This window comes from Anser cygnoides, chromosome 1 (assembly GCF_040182565.1).
Source record: "Anser cygnoides isolate HZ-2024a breed goose chromosome 1, Taihu_goose_T2T_genome, whole genome shotgun sequence".
Classification (NCBI taxonomy): domain Eukaryota; kingdom Metazoa; phylum Chordata; class Aves; order Anseriformes; family Anatidae; genus Anser; species Anser cygnoides.
Window position 1 is genome coordinate 101,487,675 of NC_089873.1, and position 24,208 is coordinate 101,511,882.

The 24,208-nt window shown below is 38.1% G+C and overlaps 1 protein-coding gene across 3 annotated transcripts in view; it reads right to left on the bottom strand.

The window, feature by feature from the left end:
- The window catches only part of MAN1A2 (mannosidase alpha class 1A member 2), a 141,500-nt gene that overhangs the window by 54,238 nt on the left and 63,054 nt on the right, over window positions 1-24,208 (bottom strand). For all 3 annotated transcript variants that reach the window (XM_013202185.3, XM_048055642.2, XM_013202186.3), the window contains 2 exons: window positions 16,866-16,984; window positions 14,499-14,579 (listed from right to left, as the gene is read on the bottom strand). In XM_013202185.3, coding sequence (XP_013057639.1) covers window positions 14,499-14,579; window positions 16,866-16,984 — 200 coding nt within the window. The remainder of the gene's footprint in view (window positions 1-14,498; window positions 14,580-16,865; window positions 16,985-24,208) is intronic.

The following is a 24,208-nucleotide window of genomic DNA, read 5'->3' on the forward strand; positions in this document are numbered from 1 at the left end:
TGTTTGTTTGTTTTGAACAAATTGAACTGATAGATTCTGTTTCAGCCTTGGCAGTTCCCCATTGTTAGGCACTGCATTTCAAGAACAATACAAGCAGGAAGAACAGAGAAGAACCAAAATGAATGGATGCCTTGAAATTAGACTTTGTTAGGAAACAGTAGAAGCATTATGGTTATTTAGCCTATAGAAAAGATGTTCAGGAGAAGACAAGATAGTAACCTTTCAGTACATACAATGCCAATACATGGAAAAATGAAATAAACTGTGTTTTCCATGGTCATGGAGAATACAAATTAACAGAAGCATGAAGTCAGATGTCAAGGCTGGCCTATTCAAATACTGAATGCAGATAATGAAGAGAGCATCTCACACCAATATTAGATTCAGACCGCTGAGAATAATGTTTGGCCCAGTCTAAAATCTTGACTCAATCTAAAGTAGTTATCTTTTTACCTTCGGAGTTCAATATGCAGTACTGCACTATTTGCAGTCCTTTTGTGGATAACCACCCATTTAAAATTCAACTCGTCAGTTAGGACTTTCTGCATGAGCAGAGATAGGGACTAATGGTATGATCTACTGCTGAAAACCAAAATATGTAGTGTTATTGCAAAAAGAAACATAACTACTTTAATAAGTGTATTTGTTTCATTGCCTATATATATAAGAGGCATAGAATAAAAAGCCTGCAAGCCAGGTGAACAGCTTTAAGTTCCAAAGACACACAACACCCCTATTTAAGACTGGGAACACCAGAGTTTTACAATGTTCCTAGGGATTTCCCCACTGAAAGAAGGGATATCATGCTATGAAGAAATAGGTCCCTCTTCATAACGTATTTGCTTCTCATAAATTCCAAGGATTTCATTAGAAAGGTCTCTTGTGACAAGAGGGAGATACAAAAAGATTGAGGTAACATTTCAGCTATCACAGTATGAAAAAAAAATGGAAAAGCACTTCCTGAGTAATGATTGAAGAGGTCTGTCACATCTAGAATTTGTCCTGGAGAAAGTAAATCTGTGTTGATGTGAGATTTAGCAAGGCAGCTACAAACTACAACATCTTTGGTGGTGAAAAGATGCAGAATTACATAAATACAACTGCAACTTTTCAGCAGTGGAGGTATATTGAGTCATAGCAGATGTTTAACAAAGGAATATTTGCCGATGCTATTAAACAATGCCATATGTGTCTTGGTGAGCTGTAATGATTACCAAGTACTTGACGAACAACACGTAGTGTTTCTAAAAGACAAAGTCTTTAGACAAGAGAAGACTTGTCCTGCAAAGGAATAGTCTCTGAATGTTTTTTAATTTCTCTATGACAGAAAAAAATAACACAGAAGTGAAAAACCCAAACCCATCTCAGCAGTCTAAGAGTCAAAAAAAAAAAAAGTCCACCAAGAATCAGCTTGAATCTGGACTATGATGTCAACTGCCTCTGTCTTCTTTGCACACTCTCTTCAAATATTTATACAGAGATATTTATATTTTAATATGAGATTCCCCCCTGAGCTTTCCCTTCTGGTTAAGCAGTCCCAGCTTTCGCAGCCTTTCCTCATAAGAGAGATCCTCCAGTCTGTTAACCATCTTCATGGCCCTTCGTTGGACTCTCTCTGGTATGTCCATGTCTCTCCTGAACTTGGGAGTCCAGGACTGGACACAGTACTCCAGGTGTGGCCTCACAGCTGCCGAGCAGAGCAGAGAGGAAGGATCACTCCCCTTGACTTGCTGGCAGTACTTGACCTAATGCAGCCAGGATACCATCAGCCTTTTTTGCAGCAAGGGCAGATTGCTGGCTCATTTTCAATTTGATGACCACTTTGGTCCTTTTCTGCCAATCTGCTTTCCAGACAGCTAGCCCCCAGTATGTACTGGTGCACATGGCTGCTCCTCCTCTGGCGCAGGACTTTGCACTTCTCTTTGTTGAACTGCATGGGGATCCTGTCAGCCCATTTCTCCAGCTTGTCCAGGTCTCTCTGGATGGCAGCCACTAGTTCCAGTTTAATCTGTAAATGTGCCGATGGTATCCTCAACAGATCCAGATCATTAATAAAAATGTTGAACAGGACTGGCCCCAGTACTGACCCCTGGGGTACATCAATAGCTACTGGCCTCTCATTAAACTTTGTGCCACTGACCACTACTCTCTGGGCCTCACCATTCAGCCAGTTTTCAATCCATACCACTACCTGCTCATCTAGCCCATACTTCAGCAGCTTCTCTGTGAGGATCTTATGTGATACGGTGCTGAAAGCCTTCCTGAAGTCAAGGCAGACAGTATCACTGCACTTCTGTAAGATATGAGGCAGTTATATGCAAAAATTTACACAGGCAGTCAAAGGAATTGGGTATGGCTCTTTTAATCTTAACAGTCTTCAAAATTTTAGAACATTGCTAAAATTCACCCTTATGGAAGTCTGGGATCAATTACTTCTGTTTATGCAATTATTGATGTAGAGTCCTCTTGTGTGAGAGAATTCTGGTCTCTCAAGAACAACTCATCTGAGCAGACAATACTTCACCCATAAATATTACATGACTTACTGATTTACTGGTTTCAGGAAACAAGAAATACTTTATGAAATGTTTAATCTTTCGAAAAAAAAGAAGAAACAAGAAAAAAAAACACATTAGTAATTCAGCAATCTCAAAGTCAACATTTCTGAATGTATTGCAACTGCTATTTCCTGCATCTATTCTAATCCAGGCCCCTCTCTTCTGTTTAATGATAGTGTCTGAAGTTAAACTGTTTTGTTTTTTTTTTTGCACTAAAGGAAAAGTGCCTTTGTAAAGTGAATTTTCTGAGAATTTTCTCCTATATTTTCAAAACTTGTAGACTAGGCCAACATTTTGTTTAGCCAGTGACACTACACATAAGACAAATATTTTTATAAAACAAAGTCATACTGAACACCTCTCTGCAAGATATGCTTTTGTCAACAATTTGAAAGGAAGAATGGTAGGAAGGTAAGAAAGGCTGTCCAGTTCCAGATGATGCATGAACTCAGGCAACAGAACAGTTGCCTCTGTTCTAAAAATCATGGTTATGCAAGCCTAGTTACCCTTAATATTTCTATCTAGCTTGCAAAAATTTCTTAATGTATTGTATTAGAATTATCCTGACTTCAACGAAAAAGCTGCAATTGCACTCTGCACTCCATTTCTGAAACAAAAAGCCCAGAAAAGCCCGCAGGACTGTACAGGTCTATTCATAACCCAAGTCTCCAGATCTCTTCTTTCCTAGAGGCTCTAGACTTTTTTGACATAAAAATAAAAGGTCATGTTTTTTGGGATTTTGAACACAGGGAGAGATAAAGTACTAGTAAAAGATATGGCAAGAAAATACCCCTTGTATCAACTGATCTGAATGAAACAGACAACCTAGAAAAACTACCCTATTGCTAGTTCCTAGGTTAGAATTGCACAGAAAAACATTTAAATGTCTATTTGATCATATAATTCAGCTACAGTCTAAAAATGAGCAGAAAAATAAATGCAGAAAAATACCTGAACTGCATCAATTAAATCCAGATAAACAGATTATCTGGTTGACTACAACTTTCCCTATTTATATTTTAAAAAGGAGCAATTGTATGTTCAAATGTTGCTTCTTTAATATATGATAATAAATATTATGGAGGTTTGTTTTTTTACCACCAGCAGTGAAGGATTTGCAAACAGAATTCTTAAGTGATACTATCTTTATCTTTTACTAAAGTTTTCCAAAGCTGCTTTCCTGGACAACAGACTTGAAGAATCTAGTTACTGTTGGCTATGGCATCTTAGGATCTAATGAAATATTCATTGGTTTCACACTACTGATATTTTTGAAAAATCTACATAAAATACTTGTGCATAATTAACTTACTAGAAATACCTGAAATCTTTGCTCAAGAAGACCTAAATATAAAAGTTTGGCATGCACTGGACAACTGGCTAATCACATTTAAATTATCTGGCACAGGTTAATAGTACCCCTATTAAACTGCATCATTTCCATTTACTTCCTTGGCATTGGTTTCATGAGTAGAAAAGTTACACTTTCTTCATTTTTAAAGGGCCTTCAAATCTGATACACTTTATACCCGTCAGCTAACATCTTACATCATTTAAAATTAAGAATAAGTGTTATGAGGATCTGGCATATAAACGCCTCCTAGATCTGATCATTCCAGTAAGAGATAATATACCATTTCTCATCCTGCGTAGCTGAGCCAAAATTCATGGCTGTTTTGAGTTAATTCTCTCTTCTGTTTTTATTAGAAAGTTGCTTTTATTAGAAAGTTGCTTTGAGTCCAGGCTTTTTTTTTTTTTTTGCTTTATTTTTCCCTCTTTTCCCTCTTTTGACTTATTTGCTGTAAGTTCAAATATACAGGCTGTATTAACCTGATAGATTAGTAACCTTCTAGAAGCAACAATCTTGCATTTGTACAACATACCAAACAGAATCACTCACACCTATGCATGCTCCAAAGACACAATCGGGCTTTTAAAAGCCCCTCCATTCAAGTGATTTCTTCTTGCTGTGGGAGCCACAGTAGCTCTGGGAACCAGATGTGAGAGCATACTATGTCTGGCATCTGCCTTAAATGTTCTCCTACTGGTTGCAGGCAGCAAGAAGGATTGACTTAAAACAAAAAAAGAAAACAGAATGAGGAAGATAAAACATATCTGGATGGCCAACAGGAAACAAAACAAAACAGCCATCAAGGGGCAGAAGATCAGTATGGAGCGTTACCAGCAGGGAAGCAAAAGTGGTAAAGGCAGGGCTTCCAGCCTCCCACCCCACACGAAGTGAAGTGCCAGGCAGAAGAAATTAAAAGAGCATGAACAGAAGCAGAAGGGATGAAGAAAAAGGCATCAGGAGGAAGGCCAGAAAATGAATGGAAGGAAGGCCAAAGCAGAGAAGACAATAACAAGAGGCCATGAAGGGAATGATAAGAGTCTAGCTACAAGAAACAAGAGTACTAGGAACAGCCTGGGGAATAGGGCAGAACACTTTCTCATCACCAGAGCAGATTCTTCAGACCTAGAATTGACCCTAACGTATCTGCCTTTCAACATGTCTTCCTAGCTAAACACACCCAGACAAAGTAAATGGTAGAAATTTATCTTGGTAGGTTTTTTAGTTTGTTTTTAATAAATGATCCTTGTTATTTTGCTAATACCAAGCCTGTGCTATGTTCCTAAAGGTTCCAACCCAACTGATGATCCAGTATCTCTGCAGATTCTAGAAAGAAACTATGTATTAGGAACCCTAACAACAGTTCTGAAATCAAGCAATTAAGCCATTTATGCTATATTTACAAGTTTTATGAGAGTCCTTCTCATGCAATAAAAATTATCTACCACCTCTGATTATTAATCTATAGCATTTTTGGCAATATTTGCTCCTAATACATTCTCCATTCACGTCAAATATTTTATTTTCCCATATACTTTTCTGTGCTATGTCGTTTTTGTCCTTCAGCTGTGCTTACATTGTATCAGTTTCTACTTTCTGTTATTCCTGTCTCCTCTTTCTCTTCAACGTGCTGCCAAGCTTTCCATTTCAAATCAATCTTGATTTCCCCTTTAGACTTTGCCAGAAATGACTCAGTCCTCCTTAGACTGTATTTGCCTTTACAAAAAAGTTAAACATAGATGAAGTTACATATTGTTTCACACTATGTACACTCATTATAAACAGACTCCTTCCTCCCATTGGTATGATGTGACAGATTACAGTGCAAAAATCACACTCTAGAAACAAAATACTCCAAAAAAAACACATAGCTTTTACATTTACAAAAACATATCCTTCACACTATGTCAGATACAAAATACAGTCCATTACATTGCACCTGAAAGCAAGTAAATAGCATTTTGTTGGTTTTGCTTTTTTTTTTTAATGGATGAACTGGCATGTTTTTATATATTTGCAGACATATTTAGCTTATTTACAGTTATATACATGCATTAGGTCCAAGCTCTGACAAAAAATTACATGGTAAACACAAGCTATAAGCAATGAATTAGTAAGTACCAAATCTTCATATTTGCATAAATTCTGCAAGACACTTGAAAAAACATTTATTTTGAAAAATGGTAAGAGAAATATCCTAAACTCCTGTAGAATAATTTATAGATCTTACAGCCAGATGTAAAAGACAAGGATTTTCCTCTTTTATGTCATGCAATCAAAAATCAAAAAGACTCAGAGCAACAATCTCAACTTCTGTATAAAATAAAGAATAATTACCAAGTTAACTTTAAATACTATTTGCTGACAGAGTGACAAATCTGGATTGATTTATCTACCGTATATTGACTGACTATTCATGTGTACAGGAGGTTCCTCTATCTTTCCATGATTTTTCTACCACTTCTGCTGTTTTTACACATCATTTTAAAAACATGATTACCAAGAAGATTGGAGCATACCAACACTGGCCTTTTTTGACTACTTAAATAGAAGTAAATTCCTCTTCCTGTTCAAAACTCGTTCTGTAAATCCAAATGCTTACAGGTTTTTTGCCACAGGATTTCATATAAAAAGTACGAGTTGAGCTGCTTGTCTTCTGTGAATTCCACATATTCTTCAGTCAGAGCTACTCAAAACACATTCCCTTGTCCTGTTGGTCTTGCCAATGTGGGTTATTGTTTTTTGTGTGTTTGTTTTCTTATAACTAACAGTCTGCATGTACATCCCTGGCAACATTAAAACTGACTTCAACTGTATAGGCCAAAATGACCAGTTGACTGAATTTCAATAGAGTTTTCTATTTACTTGTCATTTCAACATAAGCAAATTAACAGTCAGCTATACATTCTTATGTGAACCATTTTATTATCAAGTCATTATTATGCTGATGATCTCATCAACTGAATTCCTGGGGTGGGGAAAGAAGGAGTGAAGATGGACTGACTCACAGATACCTAGGTCATCTTAAATGACCTTTTTGAACATAAACATTCTTCTGGTTTAGGCATATATCTGAAATTTTGTATTTTGAAACTAAAAAAAAATAATGTAAATTACTAGGCCAGAGCACTTCTCGGTCATTTCTGTGCAAATTTGTTTGCTGATTTTCCAGTTCATAAACTGTAATATGGTAACCACTGCAGATGGCTTAGCATCCTCTTGATAGCTAATAGATTTGAAGAGTTCAGTTTTATCACATGACAGGTGTACATATTCTTAGAGGCAACAAGACTTTTGTTAGTGACTTTTTGTTAGTTTTAGTAGTTTTGCTTAGCAGCCTTTTTTATTTTTATTTTAATATTCAAACTCCTTTTTAAAGATGGGAGTTAGCATTGAATGTAAAGAAGTTCCAAAATGCAAAACCAAAGATGCCTTGTGTTACAATGTGATCATGTCTGGAGTTGAATTTTATTTTTGTTTCAGAGGGAAAAGGGCAGCTTAAACAATCCAGCCAGAAGAACTGTGCTTTCAGTTGTCCAAAAACAACACCATACTTCCTCTCAGAATGAGATCAAGTGTGAAAACCTTCAGTGCAGAAGCTAAACTTCTCAGGAAAGTTCTTGTAGGAAAACTCAGTGGGTAGAAATTTGCATTTTACAATGTTAACATCAATGCAAATAAATGAAACACGTGGAAAAATCACAGGTAAGATACCGTGCTTGCTGTCATCAGTGCCCATAGCATGACTGTTAAAACTACTAAAGAGGGAGCAAAAAACTAATAGACACAGTCATCAAGAAATACATGGCAAGCAAGTAGTGACAGATGACCTATTCTTTCTTACCAGTTATAAACCTTTACAGCAACATGACTGAAGAAGATCCCACTGACTGGAAGAGGGGAAACATAACCCCCATTTTTAAAAAGCGAAAAAAAAGAAGACCAGGGAACTACAGGCCAGTCTCACCTCTGTGTCCAGCAAGGTCATGGAGCAGATCCTCCTGAAAACCACACTAAGGCAAACGGAAAATAAGGAGGTGACTGGTGACAACAAACATGGTTTCACTAAGGACACATCATGCCTGACAAATTTGGTGGCCTTCTACAATGGGGTTATAGCATGGGTGGATAAGGGAAGAGCAACTGACATCATCCACCTGGACTTGTGCAAAGCATTTGCCACTTTCCTGCATTATATCCTTGTCTCTAATTGGAGAGACATAGATTTGATGGATGGACCATTCAGTAGGTAAGGAATTGGCTGGGTTGTCGCACTCAAAGAGTCACAGTCAACATCCAGGTGGAGATCAGCAATAAGTGGTGTTCCTCAGGAGGCAGTATTGGGACAGGCACTATTTAACATCTTTGTCAGTGACATGGACAGTGGGATTGAGCGCACCCTCAGCAAGTTTGCTGATGACACCAAGCTGTGTGGCGTGGTCGACATGGTGGATGGAAGGGATGCCATCCAGAGGGACCTGGACAGGCTTGAGAGGTGGTCCGGGGAAAACCTCATGAGGTTCAACAAGGCCAAGTGCAGGTTCCTTCCAACCCAAAGCATTCTATGATTCTGTCATTCTATTAAAGAGATTTAAGAGTGGCTATCACTGCATAGTTATCCTATTTTCTACTGTTAAAACAGCTTATCCTTTAATTCTAACACTTTAAAGCATATTACACCAATGGACAAACCTATTTTCATTCCAACCTACAGTAGAGGCAACAAAATTACAATAAAGTCAGTTTCCTCCTCCTTTCTTCCTCTTCTTGTGCTATCCAATACTAAGATTCAGCAATAAATCAGGCAAAGTATCATTTGCCAGTCAAGAAAATGTTTACTATAAGCCTAGTAAATAGAAATTATCCAAAGTTTATAATCTGCACTACAATGAGCATACACATGGCACTGCTTTAAAACTCAATTTATTTTTTTTCAGGTTGCTAGAGACCTGTGAGTTGTCTGGATCACTTATGAAAAAGCAGCTCATCTCACGGCAATAAACTGAAAATCTTTATTGGATAGGACGTACACAATGCTGTCATCTCTTCTGAGTTTTTAACTTTTTGACAAACTTAATTTAGATAAGCCCCTTCATAGGCACAGTCAAGACAACTGTGAAAACAGTTCACAAAATATATTAGCTTACTGAAGACCTGTATTTTATATATGCTGGTCAGTTGTCAGGGATATTCACTGGTGTAAATAACATCATTTTACTAGGGAGTCTTCCTGAACAGAAGAAACACTGCATATCAGTTTCCTGGAAAAATTAAAAATAAATCCTAGAAAGGATTATTTTGATTATTTGTTAACAGAACATCAGGTAGGTTACAGCCCTTGCTCTCTATTCTAAATGACAGATTTCATGTTGAATTTATCCAAACAAGTTACATTATCTTGCCCAGAAAAAGCATCATTTTGATGGTGTTTATAAAAAGGAGAAAAACAACCATGTAAAGGAACTGCTGGCATACGCAAGCACAGTAAATTATTAATCTTTTTCATATTGCAGATGTCATGAATAACTTTCTTCAAAAATAGAACAGTAAGCCATCCCTTTTATTGTATTAATAAATCAACAGCAGACAATAACTGTCATAATGGCATAAATGTCCTCCAGCCACCATCACACAACAGCTATTAGAATAATATTTGTTTTGTTTTCTTTATTTGACGCTAGTTCTCAAGTGTGAGTGTAGTGTACTCCCCGTAACAACTGACACTGTCAATCCTCAGGCTTCTGTCATCCCATGTGTTATTGCTAGCAGAAATATTTTATTTGCTGCTACCAGTCACATCAGAAGTTTTAATTGGTGAAGCTCCACTTAATGAAAAAAGCAAGTAGTCAACAAGTAGCTTAAGGACTCTCTCCACAGACAAATGCTGTTCATACTAGATAAGATGCTTATCATACTAGATAAGATGCTAACTGCAAAACGGGGCTACTCCAGCATACCTCACAAACCTTTTTAGGGACTACTATCAAGTAAACTCTAAGCAAAGCATATCAGTATCACTTACTAATCCTGATTATCACTTGCTTTACAAACCAGGACACACAACAACTGGAAACAACCCCAGAATCCTACTGCGAACAGTTGCTGCTGAACTTCTACAGGAAGGCCTAGCAAGATGCCATGGGCTCCATGTTTGGTTTTATTACAGACTTCCCACAAGATGCTAGTCAAGAGAGTTAAATCTGAGTTTACAGAGGCCATCGCCAGTTGCAGCACTTCTTTTTCTGATTCATCTTGCTTCAGAACATGTACTGAATTTTTCGGAGTTTTAAGAACTCTAATCTGTAACTGAGGGTCATAGGCCCTCAGAGTACCAACTTCTGAGAAAAGGTAAAGCCAAGCATGTGTAACATCATGCTTCTGTTCATTGAAGCAAACCTAGATCAGCAAGTACCTCTTGTATTTTATCCACAAATCTACCCACTACTCAACTGATGATGTCTGAAATTAGTATAAGAGGTTCTCTTACAAGAATACTGAATACCTGAATGAGCAAACATTTATAGGACACATATCCAGTACCACTGTACAGAAAAGATTAAAAATAGAAGGTTCATTCTGGGTGCATGTAAAGACAGGTGTTAGACACACACATCTGCACAGCCTGCTGTATAGAAGGTGAGTAATGACTTATTCTTCCTTTGTGATCTCCCCTCTGGCTGGACTTCCATTTTATGCAATTACAGGACAGAACAATGCTTCCTAAACAACCTATAACCTACTGACCAACTTCAAGTCAGATGTGGCACTGAAAAGCACCTGTGGCTCTGTATGCAGCCAGCACATATGCTTCAGAGGGGGAAACCTGTGCTCAAAATAACGACCTTAGAGAACACATTCTGGAGTTGCAGCCTAGTAGCAAGCTCCTTTCAATATCATATGACTACAGATACAGATGTTCATCCATCATTTTGTCCAAAGAACCAGGTGCCTCTCACACACCTATTGGACAGGTTTTCTTTTGTGGGTATACATGGTTGAATTTGGCACCTCAGACAAAATGCACCTGTGATGACACAATTTTGAAAGCCCATAGAAAAAGCATATCAAACAAGCAATGAATTCTTGAGGATCAGAAAAAAACAAAAACAACACACACCCACACCTAGGCTTACACACTGAAACCAACATTAAGGAAGAAATAGTACAAAAACCTGAAATGACTGCATGTATGTGAAAAGACATAACTAAGGTTATGCCAAATATATATTAACTACAATGTCATGTATAAAAACATTCAAATCAAAATTTCAGCTAAATATCGTCAACTGTCCTGAGTTATTCAGACTCAAAGAATTGAGTTTCTCAAAGGCAAAGCTCAGAAAGACAATGAAAACACACAAAGTTAAAGGATCCATCTTAATATAGATAAAATAAAGAGTGTGCAGTGAAACAAAAAGAAATCCATGTAACACCATATTCCTCTGACTCTCTTGGTCTGGGTTAGGTCTCTCTCCCCAGCTGCTTCAGCCTCCTGACAGTGATCTGCAGCCTGTTTCCAACAGTTTAAATGGGAAACAAGTGATTCCAAGAAGTTTTCTTCAGAGGCAGATCTCTCTCTACTGGCTTCAGTCACTGAAAAGTCTCAAGTTTCCTCGCTTATCTCATTCATGCTGATAAACTACAGAGAAATCATACAACTTGGCAAATTAAGTAGTCTCTCAGGTACCAGAAGCAGTCCTATCCACCAAACTATTTGAAAGAAATGAAGCATGAACACTTGTTTATGAGTCCTTCTTTTGGAAAATAAAGATAATATATATGATCACTTGACAGGAATAATCTCCGACAAGTTATGAAGTGTTTAAAATCCATTGGTGAAACTGATGCCATAAAAATATTTTTAAGTGGCAAAAGTCAGCCCAAAGGTCAAAATCTAAGAAAGAGGATAAAAGCCTTCTGAGAAGGAAAGACATAAAATGAATTGATGAAAACTCTTTAAACAAAGGAGATTGCTCTGACTCTATCCAAGTGGTTAGAAGCAACTGAAAGGGAAAGGAGTACCCAGCCTTACAAATGCAGGCAAAGCACATGCTTTTGGCAGTGTTTGGCTGCACCCATCTGCATACTGGGGCAAAAGTGTTCTTGCTAAGGTGCTTTTGCAGAGGTATAATATTGATCTATCTCAACAATCCTGTTATTGATGAGTGATCATTGTTCTTTCTCTGAGGTTTTTCATGTTCATGGTAGATGATTCCAAGGGGCATGATCCAGCTTAAGTTATCCAGAGACAGGATCAATGTTCGTAGCTGAAAAGATGATGTAGGACTGCTCTGCTCAATGCTTGAAGGCTTCAGTGATCACATAGTACTAAATGTGATCTGAGCTACAAGTGACAGAAATACAGATTTTTGGAAAGGAAGCATCCTTCACTATGCTGCTGAGATCACTTACACTAAAGAACAGTGACTCCTCCTAACAGCTCCAGCTTAGCTGTTCCAGCTGCTCCTTGACACAAGTTGAAAACCACATGCAGCTGAGACCACTCTCCATGAAACATTTTTGCTACAGAAATTGCTACAAGCAGTTTTCCTTGCTTATGTCTGATAGCAAAAGAAAGCTTCTGTTCTGGGGGTCTTCAGAAGAAAACTGGTGGGTTAATAATGCTGACCCAGATGAAATTTGAGAGCTCCCTCAAATAAATATTTGGGATGATCATTCAGGGATTTTTATGCCTTTTGTTAGGACAAAAGTGTAAAGTAACTGGGCTTGAATTTCACTGCTACTCTGATACAAGTGATAGCTGCTATAAAGGCCGTCTTCCTGAAGAGTTGCCACAGCTATCAGTTTTAAAGGTTGACTTGCAACACTGGACCACTCCCTGAGGGCAAAGTATAGGATCATAGAATGGCTTGAGTTGGAAGGGACCTTAAGGACCATTTAGTTCCAAGCCCCCTACCATGGACAGGGATGCCACCCCACTAAATCATGTTGCCCAGGGCCCCATTCAACCTGGTCTTGAACACCTCCAGAGATGGGGCATCCATGACTTCTATGGGATTGCCTCACCATCCTCTGAATGAAGAATTTCCTCCTAATCTCTAAATCTCTTCTCTTTTAGTTTAAAACCATTCCACCTTGTCCTATCATTATCTGCCTAAGTAAAAAGTTTCTCTCAATCTTTTTTATAAGCCCACTTTAAGTACAGAAAGAGCCCCCTTTCAGTACTTAAAGGGACTTGACTTAGTACTTTACTGAGCTCCCAGTAATCTCTGATGTCAGATGTCTCCTGACAGATTCTGGAGGCAGAGAAAGACTCACTGCTGTGAATGCAAGTTCAGCTCTTAAATTACTACAAATAAAACAGAGTAGCAAAATTCTGTGCTTCTCCTTTCCTTTAGGCTTCTATCACAGACCACATAAATCGGTGCAACAGAAAGGACTGCTTGCACCTGATCACTCTGCAGACACAGTCCTTGAAGAATGTGGACAACAACAAGAATGAAAAATAGTACTTGATGAAAAATGTACTCTCAATTTTTTCAGGATACCCACTGGATTTGCACTCACGCTACCCACTGGATTTGTCACTATACTCTTCTTCCATAGTGTACTCACTCCTAACAAGAAAATTAATGGGTCCCAGGATGATGCCAAATACTTAAAGAGACAACTAATATGGGGTTTCTCCTGGTTCCTCTTAGGGTTGCAGGCTTAAAATCCATGAGAACTTGTTGATATGTATGTGGTGGTCCCCTAAACAAAGGGAAAAAATATGTATGGATACCGGAAAGCGTATCAAACCTTAACCTGTAAAATATGGCAGGAAGCCTAAAGTTTTAGGTAGTGGACTACAGAATGGCCAAAAAGAAAAAAAAAAAAGTAAGGAAGAAAATAAAAGATAAAATTAAAGACATGGGCAACAGATCAAAAGATAGCTAGCTGTTAAGATGTGAGAAGAGCTATGAGTTAATCTGTAGGTTGGGTCAGCCTCAGGCTCTGTTAAAGTATGTGAAGTAATGAGGCATGAAATCACAACAATGTTATTGGAAGAGAAGATAACATCTGTGATTGCAAGTCTTTGGGTATATGCATCCTTTCAATCTAAGCATGCCTTTGGATAAGCACTCAGAAGTGTAAGTCTCCAATCGTTTTTTAACAGAAATTTGAAAAGTGGGATGGAATTGGCTTGATATTTCTCAGTTTGTCACTGAGAAAATGGCAAGAAGATTGTTGTATTGCTTTTGTCAAACAAACCTGTAGCCTTGCAAGGCAAGTGACAAAATGCTTATTTCTAGCTTTGAGGAGTTACAGAATATCAAAACAAGTTATTTTTGGCACTAAAGAACAGTGATTTGACATTTCAGGTTGATGTTTACTGATGTGGACTTCTTTTGAAAGCATCTTGATAAAAGAGTTTCAAAGTTCTAACAAAGGGTCCTAAATCAGCTTAAATGGGCACAGAAACCAACCTTACAGATTCCATAGTCAGAGAATTTGGTTACTCTGTATAACTCATTACTGTGAAATTAGTTTGCAAACTAACAATATACCAAGATTCTAAAAAAATCTTCATGTGCAACTTTATTTACTAAAATACATTGCATGACGCAGACACCTTCCAGTATCCTTACCTCTTGGCCTGAAAGGTAGTATGCTGCTAGAAGACCACCAATGAAGCGAATATTGACCTCAAATACAGACACTTCAGAATTCTGAAACACAAAGAAAATGTAAGTAATTAATCAACTCTCTAATCAAAGAAAAAAGGCAAACAGGATGTGAGGAGACTGTCTCAAGTTGTGCCAGGGGAGGTTTAGTTTGGACGTTAGGAAGAATTTCTTCATGGAGAGGGTGGTCAAGCACTGGAATGGGCTGCCCAGGGCAGTGCTTAAGTGCTCACACCTGGAGTATTTAAGACATGTATGTACATGGCACTAAGGGCATGGTTTAGTGATGGGACTGGGTAAGCGAGGTTGATGGTTGGACTCGACAATCTTGCAGGTTTTTTCCAACCTAGATGATTCTATTATTCTATATCTTAAACCAGTATACATGTAAGGGTTTGTACTGTTTCAATATGTTAAACCATACCAAAATTCCTGTGAATGCTTTCATGACACAGTGATAATTCCAGCTTTTGCGTCAACTGATTTTTAAAAATCGAATTAGTGTTTCTCCTACTCTCTGATCATATTATCACTACAAAGTACAATTCTAGTTGCTTGGGGATGGTGAGAGAGAAAGCAAGGACTGTACATTTCCATAACGCAGCACCTTTTCTCTTATGTTTAACCATAACTTTGAATCTTCTGGGTTTACAGGACAAAGTAGAAGAATAATTAGAGAATTCCTGTAACATGTTTTCTTAACATGAATTACCAATGTGCAAATTCAGAGCTTCATTTTAAGATACTCTCCATCGAGGAACAGCCTTTATGTATTCAATGCTGTAACAACAAGAGCTTCTCAGTGGTTTTGCAGTTGAAGAGAAACCACTTTACTGCCTCCCTCTACATTAATGTATTTGGGCTAAATTCACTGGTACATTTTGACTCATTTAACCCAATCTGAAAAACTAAGAGGAATTACCTAGTTTTAACATCTTTTTGCTTCCTTCTGAGCCCCACTCACTCCTTTGCTTGCTTACATCCCATGTCTCTCATAAACTTTTATTCATTCAACCCATTAGACACAAATGTTGTTTTATCAAAACACACTGAAATAAAACAGGCTTTCATTTATCCAGAAAATCATTATCACGCAAGTTTTCCCACCAGAGAGTACATTGGTGACATGATATACACCAGTATATCTTTCCTTTAACACTACTACTATGGAAACTATAGCTGTATCATGCATTTTGCATGTATATAAAATATGTATATTTTTCACACATTATCTCAAAGAGATTATGTAACTAAAGATTTCCTCTAACAGTACTGATGATTAGAAGTCCGAAGTTTGAAATACTCCCCAAAATAGTTTTTTAGTAAAATATGTATTTTAATTCAGATACAGATGACACAAGAAAAATACCAACAATGCAGTGTATGATTCTAATTAATACCTATTAAAGTCATGAATCACACAAGGAACAGTACAGTGTATAGTGAAACCAGTCACTTTTATTTCCCAGTAAAAGAATTCAAGAGGAACAATTTTTTTTTTTTAAATCTTTGAACCACATAAGGAAATCACTCAAGTCTTGCATATACAAGACAACTAGTTAACCTTCAGAAATGTTTTCTAATACAAAGGAAGCTGTAATTTAACCTCAGTGAGTCATGCAAATTTATTTCACTCAGATCCTAGACTAACTCCGCAAATTTCTACAGAGATTTCCTCACAACAGACAAAAGCTGTGGTAGTAATTTATTCCACCTTCCATAATGGCACCATTATGTCTACACCATTTCTGACATATTTAGAGTCTTCAGTTTTATACTGAATAATTCTTTGGCACTAACTAAAAAAGCAGAAAGTAGAATTTCTTTCATGTTTGCCAGACAGGAAATGTATGAAACAAAACAAACAAAAAAAATTGCCAACAAATCCTTTCTGAAATGTAGGATTTAATATAAGAATAACAATAAACATCTGCTCAATTCTGACTGTATACCAAGGTTTCATTTTGTCTGGGGAGAAATTCTCTTTCACAACTCAGTTATTTCCAGCTATTATGAGCTAGTAAACTCTTTATTTTCCTGCAATCATTTCTTCTGTAGAGACCTTGTAGTTTCTCACTGACCACCTTCCTTTTCTTCCACTTATAATTTATGCTTTGAAAATATAATATGTATATATCTTTAATTATAATTGGAGAGTTAAAGGTGTTCTTTTTTTAATATTAATCTAAATACAGAACACTTCACTTGTTTGCATATGAACTTCTGATACTTTTAATCACAAGTTTTTTAAACTCCAGCTGAAAGACTTCTTCCCCTCCATCAGAACACCATGAAGAGGACTAGAGAAATATTAGGACAAGCTCTACTCACCACGCTGAAATCAAGATTTTTGTCAATCCACTCTTGTCCTTCTCTGAATTCATCATGAAGCCCCATGATATAAAGAGTATCCAGTGCATCTACTATGGTAGCACCCATTTGTGAGTTTCCTACACACAAAAATAAACATTTCTATTACAACTGATTATTTCATTACTTTTTCTGAACATCACAAGCATGAGAAAATATCCCAAGCAGTAGCAAAGCAAAGTTACTAGAAGATGACAGTATAACGAATAGTCCAACTGAGCAAGGAATAAGCAGCTACATAAGAGGATCGTATCTCTTTCAAAGCTTAAGTCCTCTGACGTAGTTTGGAATCTGGGGAGAAAAGATGACTAAAGACAGAAAAAAACCCTTACCTGCTTTCATAACCTGAACATGAGCAACTCTCCTTTGGCACAAGAAAGGGACAGAAAGACATTCAGCTTCAAAAAACTATTAGGAATTCTAGTACAGAAGTGTTTAAAAACAAACCCACAAAAACAAGATAAAACAATTGGTAAACAAGATAAAACAATCCATGCAGTGATGCACTGCATTTCCCAACATTTACTACTGAGCATGTCCCTAAGAGCCACATCCAGCCTTTCCTTAAACACCCACAGTGACAGGGACTCCACCACCTCCCTGGGCAACTCATTCCAGTGCTTAACTACTCCTTCTGAGAAGAAATTTCTCCTAATTTCCAACCTGAACCTCCCCTAGCACAACTTGGGGTCATTCCCTCTTGTCCTGTTGCTAGTTATCTGTGAGAAGAGGCCGACCCCCAGCTCCTCACACCTTCCTTTCAGGTAGCTGTAGAGAGCAATAAGGTCTCCCCTGAGCCTCCTCTTCTCCAGACTAAACAACCCCAGTTCCCTCAGCCGCTCCTCACAGGACCTGTGTTCCAGGCCCTGCACCAGCTTCGTAGCCTTTCTCTGGACACATTCCAGGGCCTCGATGTCCTTCTTGTAGTGAAGGGCCCAAAGCTGAACACAGTACTCAAGGTACAGCCTCACCAGAGCTGAGTACAGGGGGACGATCACCTCCCTGGCCCTGCTGGCTACACTATTCCTGATATAAGCCAGGATGCTGTTGGCCTTCTTGACCACCTGGGCACACTGCCAGCTCATGTTTGGGCAAGCATCAACCAGCACCCCCAGATCCTTTTCCACTGCACAGCTTTTAAGCCACTCTGCCCCAAGCCTGTAGCGCTGCATGGGGTTGTTGTGGGCAAAGTGCAGGACCTGGCACTTAGCCATGTTGAACCTCATCCCATCGGTCTCTGCCCATCGATCCAAGCTGTCCAGGTCCCTCTGCAGGGCCTTCCTACCCTCTGGCAAAATTAGACAAACAACACATGACAAGCTGTAACATCTTTAAGCCACCCCAACCCACTTACTAGGCAGAGGTCTTTCTTTCTGGAGGAATGCAAGATAATTAGGTATGCATGGGTTTATTTATTTTCACAGCGTGTATAAAACTTCCTAGACAGTAACGAAATAGCCAAATGTCATTGTTCATACCAGTATTCTATGAAGGGTACAATAACTACATGATTAGCAATCTTATGACAGTAGTACATTAAAAAGTTAACCCAATTTTATTTTGTTAATGTGCTTTCCATCCATAATTGAATTTCTACAGGGCAGTGTTGCTGCTTGCTTGTTTCTATTCATTCATTCCTACATTTCATGTATTTAGGGTTTATTTATTTATTTATTTATTTTACCTCAAGCATTACAATAACTTAATTGAGTCATCACCTCCATAGTAATTCTTTTAAACACCTATGACTGGTACTTGCATGCACATTTAATTCCATTTGCAGGAATTTCATTCTCTGAATAATGAAAATTAAACACAACAGTCTTGATCACAAAATAATTGCCAACTAATTTCTTCAAAAATAGCTGTGCAACTGTTTTAATGAATTTGAATGAACCAGATATGGCAAGCAGTAGTGCATTAAGAGTATTCATGTATAGATAAGGATATACTACCTTTCTTAAGATTAATTAGAAGACATATCCTTTGACAAGTTGGCTACCAGGCACACCTATAACTCTCAGAAGTGAAATTAATTCAGTACAGTGCATAAGTACTGCAAGGCTTAACATCTCCAGCTCAGTTCTGGATTCTACTGCTTGCAACAGGGTGTTGCTTTGAGCAGAAAAACAGCATGCACTTAACTTTGTACCTTTTTGTAAGCCTAATATGACCAGTTATCTAATTTTTCACTTCACAGACACACCAATCAGACCATAACACAAGGACTGATTTCAGTATTACCTGACAAGGTATTTCTGATGCAACGTTAGAATGTGTTACACCGCTATGGCACTCGAAGTAATTTCTGTACTGTTATTTAAACCACAATGAAAACAGTTTTCAAATACACAAGGTGTTTGAGTGAATAGGGATACAATGACAACCTGTTTCACACAAGACCCTCTTGCATTGTTTGCAGTCACAAAAACACACACAGTCCAACAGAACAAAGCAAACTTCTCAGCATTTTTCCCCCAAGAGTCAATTAAAGGGGTAGGTTCATACTCGGAGCATCTTCTGGGCCACTCTTCAACAGCTTCTTCAGGCTCTCTCTTGTGCTACCTGTTGGACTCTTTCTCTCCTCTTTTATGTCTATCCTTCCTAGACCCACAAACATCCAGCAAAACATTACTGATAAAAGCCACTGTTGCTCATACATGCCACTTCCCTGAGCAGTGACAGGTGCCTGTTTCTGAGATGCAGATCAGTGTGGTTGTAGCTTTTGGGTTACAAATGACAGCTCAATCATTTCTTAAAATGGTCTCTGAAGAACAGCATTTACATCCCAACACATAAAAATAGATTCATTTCTCTTCTTAAAAGTAGGCTGCTATTTCACCCAAATTTGGTTTATTTTTCCTTTTTCTTCTTACATATAGCATATTCTTACATAACTAATCCTAACTCCTCATCAGCACATCATTCCTGAGGAAGACTAAGAAAAGCACTCTTTGGTTTTCAAACCTTTTGAGCTGAACACAATTCCAAAAGTCAAGAGATGACAGAAGACATGTTGCAACAGATTCTCTACCCAGTCTTCTTCTGTTTAAGTGTCAATCAGACAGCACAAAACAAGCTAATTCCACTCTTGTGCACCCCTTTCATCAAGAGGCAGGAGTCCAAAACGTGAAGCTCATTCCCAGAAGTCTTGTATCTACAAGAACAGAGGGTATATCTGGGCATAAAGACATATCCTTTGACAAGGTGGCTACCAGGCATACATGTAACTCTCAGAAAATTAATTCAGTGCAGTGCGTAAGTACTGTAAGGCTTAACACCTTCAGCCCAGTGCCAAATTCCATTACAGAGAATAACAATCTTAACATAACAACTTGGCTGCCCTACGTTGCAAGATAGGTTCAACTTAAAACTATTTGTGGGCTATGCTACGGTGGGTGAGAGATTCAAATTAATGAATTGCTTTCAGCTTCTCTCTCTTGGAGGACTCCAGATGTCTCTGTGTAGGAGATGTCATTCTTGATTCAAAATACAAAAAGCTTCTGCTGAATTCATAGAAACATAGAATCATAGTGCTGTGGTTCATAACCTAATCAGAATAGGTAATGATGCTGTTATAGCTATCTTCTTCCATATTAAAATGCATTGCTGTACCAGCAAGGCAACAGCTGAAATCTGAAGCAGAAAGAGTTCAAAGATCACTGGTCTGTACTGGGGTCATACACAGTGCTACAGGGAAAATAGACTACAATGGATAGGCAGCTATAATTCCCCACTCCTGATGCTGATTCAAACCATTCAGCGTGAATGCTCAAAAGTAAGTTATTTTCCATTCATAACACAGTATGGGATTTTTGTTTGTTTGTTTTTTTTAAAATTTCATAGCCATAATAAGATTCATAAATTTTGCCTTAAAGGACAAGAGGATAGTCATGGACTTAAATTGCATGTGTTACTTGAAAAGTAATACAGCACACTATAAACAATGAGATAACAGTTAAGAGGAGTATAGAATGTCTACTAACACTTTAACCAATATGATATGTTATTGCTCCCGATACAGAGAGAGCAGATGTCTCATTGTGGTTAAAAAAGCTATAAAACAATTAAATCATAATAGACCATAACACTTTTCCCAGCTGAAGGCACTCCTCCCAGGGTCCACCTCTGTTCAATACAAAGGCTCATTGGTCATGTTGCATAAGATAATAACTGATTCCAAAAGGGCTCAGTTTTACAAAGGTCAGATTAGGAAGTTTCCTCTTCATATAATTACAGTTCTAGTTGATTGAGCTCCAAATTTAATGAAATTTGCCTAATGAATGCAATACTCGTTCTTCTAAATAAAACAGAACATCCATCATGAGCTAATGGAAGGAATTGAGCAGCAAAATAGCTCAACTATTAACAAAACTATGCACACTCATTAAGCAAGAGTATTATTTGAAAGGACTGCAAATAGTAAGTCAGGTTTATATTTAGACAGACTTCAGTTTCCTGAGATTAGACAAATAATTCCTTGGTCTGATAGCACATGAATCCAGAGTCTGAAATACCTAGCAAATGATATGACTATCTGTAAGCAGCAGGGCCATTAAAAGAAAATTGGTCTTCCACTTCTTTCCTCTAAAATTCTTTCAATGTGCTGAAGTGCTAGGTGAAGAACTGCTTTACTTGCACTTTTTAAAGTCTCACCGGAGACTATCAAAGTATTGAGGAAAAAAAATCTCATCGTGTGTTCCATGACAAAAGAAATATGAAGACAATAAGTAGCCCATTTTCATTCTACCATAAGGTTAAGTATAAAGATTTATAAAGTTTGATACTAGCTACAGAACTGCTTAGTGTATTTATTATGCAGAAGCCAAAAAGACTGTGAGCACTGAGGTACTAGAGAAAACGAACAAGCTGTTCTGATGAATTATGATCACAGAAGACCTCAAAATTTGAGACATTGCCACATTATATAAATAAGGAACAAAATGATAAATCTTTTGACAGCAAAACTTCGGTAATGCACTCTGAGTTGAAAAGTAATCATCAAGCAGGTACTTCACAGAAACTTTTATTATTTGACCTGTCATCCACATCTATTCTTTTCTTAAACACATATACACCACACACAAATCTTGTTACTGGAAAACATTTTTGTGAGGGCTTTTATTAGTCTAAGTTGAGGGCTGAGCAGCTATACTGGGTCTGGCTGGGATGGAATAAGTTTATTTCATAGCAGCCATATGGTGCTGTGTTTTGTACTTGTGACTGAAACAGAGTTGATACCACAACCAGAGTTTTGACTACTGCTGCGCAGTCTTTGCAGAGCATTGAGGCTTTATGATTTTTCCCATTCTGCCCCTGCCAGTCGGTAAGCCAGATACGGGCAAGAGGCTGGGATGAACACAAATGGGACAGCTGACCCAAGCTGACCCAATGGACAGTCCATACTGTATAACATCATGCTTAGCAATAAAAACTAAATGCAAAAGAGGGAGGAAGAGGCAGGCAGACATTCCTTTTTCTTCACTTATCAAACATTTTTTATCTTGTCCCAAGGGCTTTCTCACTTTTGGTCTTCCTATTCTCTCCCCAGTTCCACTGGGTGAAATGGGAAGTGAGCAAGTGGCTGTGTGGTACTGAGCTGCCCACCACAACAAGAGGTAAGACTCAAGAAAAAACAAAGCTGGAATTTGTATGGCCAACAGATTTAAAGTAACTACAACTACAGGAAGTCTTTTTTTTTTCTTTCCCTTTTAGTCTGTCTGCTGTGCTCTAACACATGCATGTTACAACACACTTCACATCTATCCAAAGACCTTTTAAAGAAGTCAGAGTTTTTACATGACAATAAAGTCTGCACCAAGTACTAAGGAAAGGCAGGGTGGACCGACACCATGGCACTGCTAAAACAATTCTAATTAGGCAGACCACAGATGCCACAAATTTAAGGAAACACAGTGCATTCAAATGGATCTCTCATTATCAAAATGCACTCTAGGTCAAAGCAGGTCTGCAACAACCAACTCAAGGAAACCAGCCTAAAAGAAAAGACAACCACAAAGCCACTCCATCTCCAAGGAAAGTCATATACAACAGGCCTAACTGGCATGTGTAACCATTCTCACCCTTCAATCTTATGCAATGACTGAAGAAGAAATACTTCATTAAGTAGAAAAGACAGCAGATGAAAGACCCTGAAGTGGAATGCTCATCAGATCCTTTAAAATAAAGATAGGTTTTTAATACTACCTAAACCAGTGACAAAAACATGAAGGAATCTATTAGAGATTCTTCTTCTTGCTTACATAGTCAATCTACAGATAACACCACCAACCATAAAAGTTAAAGAAAGTGTTAAGATTGCTTGAAGAAAAACAAGTAGCTAGGCTATTATTGAAGACAACTGCCTTATATCCTCATTGTAGGCTTCCAGTAGCTAAAGGGGGCCTACAAGAAAGCAGGAGAGGGACTCTTTGTCAGGGAGTGTAGTGATAGGACAAGAAATAATGGCTTTAAACTAAAAAAGGGCAGATTTAAATTAGCTACTCAGAAGAAATTCTTTACTCTGAGGGTGGTGAGGCACCGGAACAGGTTGCTCAGAGAAGTTGTGGATGCCCCTTTCATGGAAGCGGGGGAATTAGATGATCTTTAAGGTCCCTTTAAACCCAAAGCATTCTATGATTCTAAATCATAAAATAAGCAAATATCTCTATGTCAAGGCATCCCAGCTATGGAAGTAATTTACACTCCCAAAACCCATCTTCCCTTCATCAGCATTAGAAAGCTGAAATATGTATTTAGTTATGCATAGAGACTAGAGATCTGGATGTAAGGAAATGGATTTTACTTTCAAACAGCAGGACCATGGGCTGACCTTACTTGTTTGATTCTAACAAACCTTTTGTGGCAGAAACAGTACTTGTCACAGTGACCAGTGACCAATACCCAGTTCTCGTTTATTTCATGGCCCTGGACAGACATCATCTCCTAGAAGTAGAACCTACTTCTACTGGTGCAGAACATCTTTGATTACTGGTGTGTTTCACTAGGGGAATCAACCTGCAGAAGGAATCTAAGAGGAGCACAGTCTTGAGAGGATAATTCAAAGTTCAAAGTTAAAATTCCTCTCAAGCGGGTGATCTGGACTTCAGCACGGTACAGCACTACAGCCACACTATCCCAATGTCTGGAATGTGCTCCAGCTCAGAGCGGATCCTCCCTATCCTGCTGCAGTGACTCCAGAAACAAAAGGGGAAATCTCAAACCTCCTCAAGGAAAACCCCCCTGGCACGCTTTGAATCTAAAAGATTATCATTGTTATTTTTAACACAGGAAGGTATTTCAAT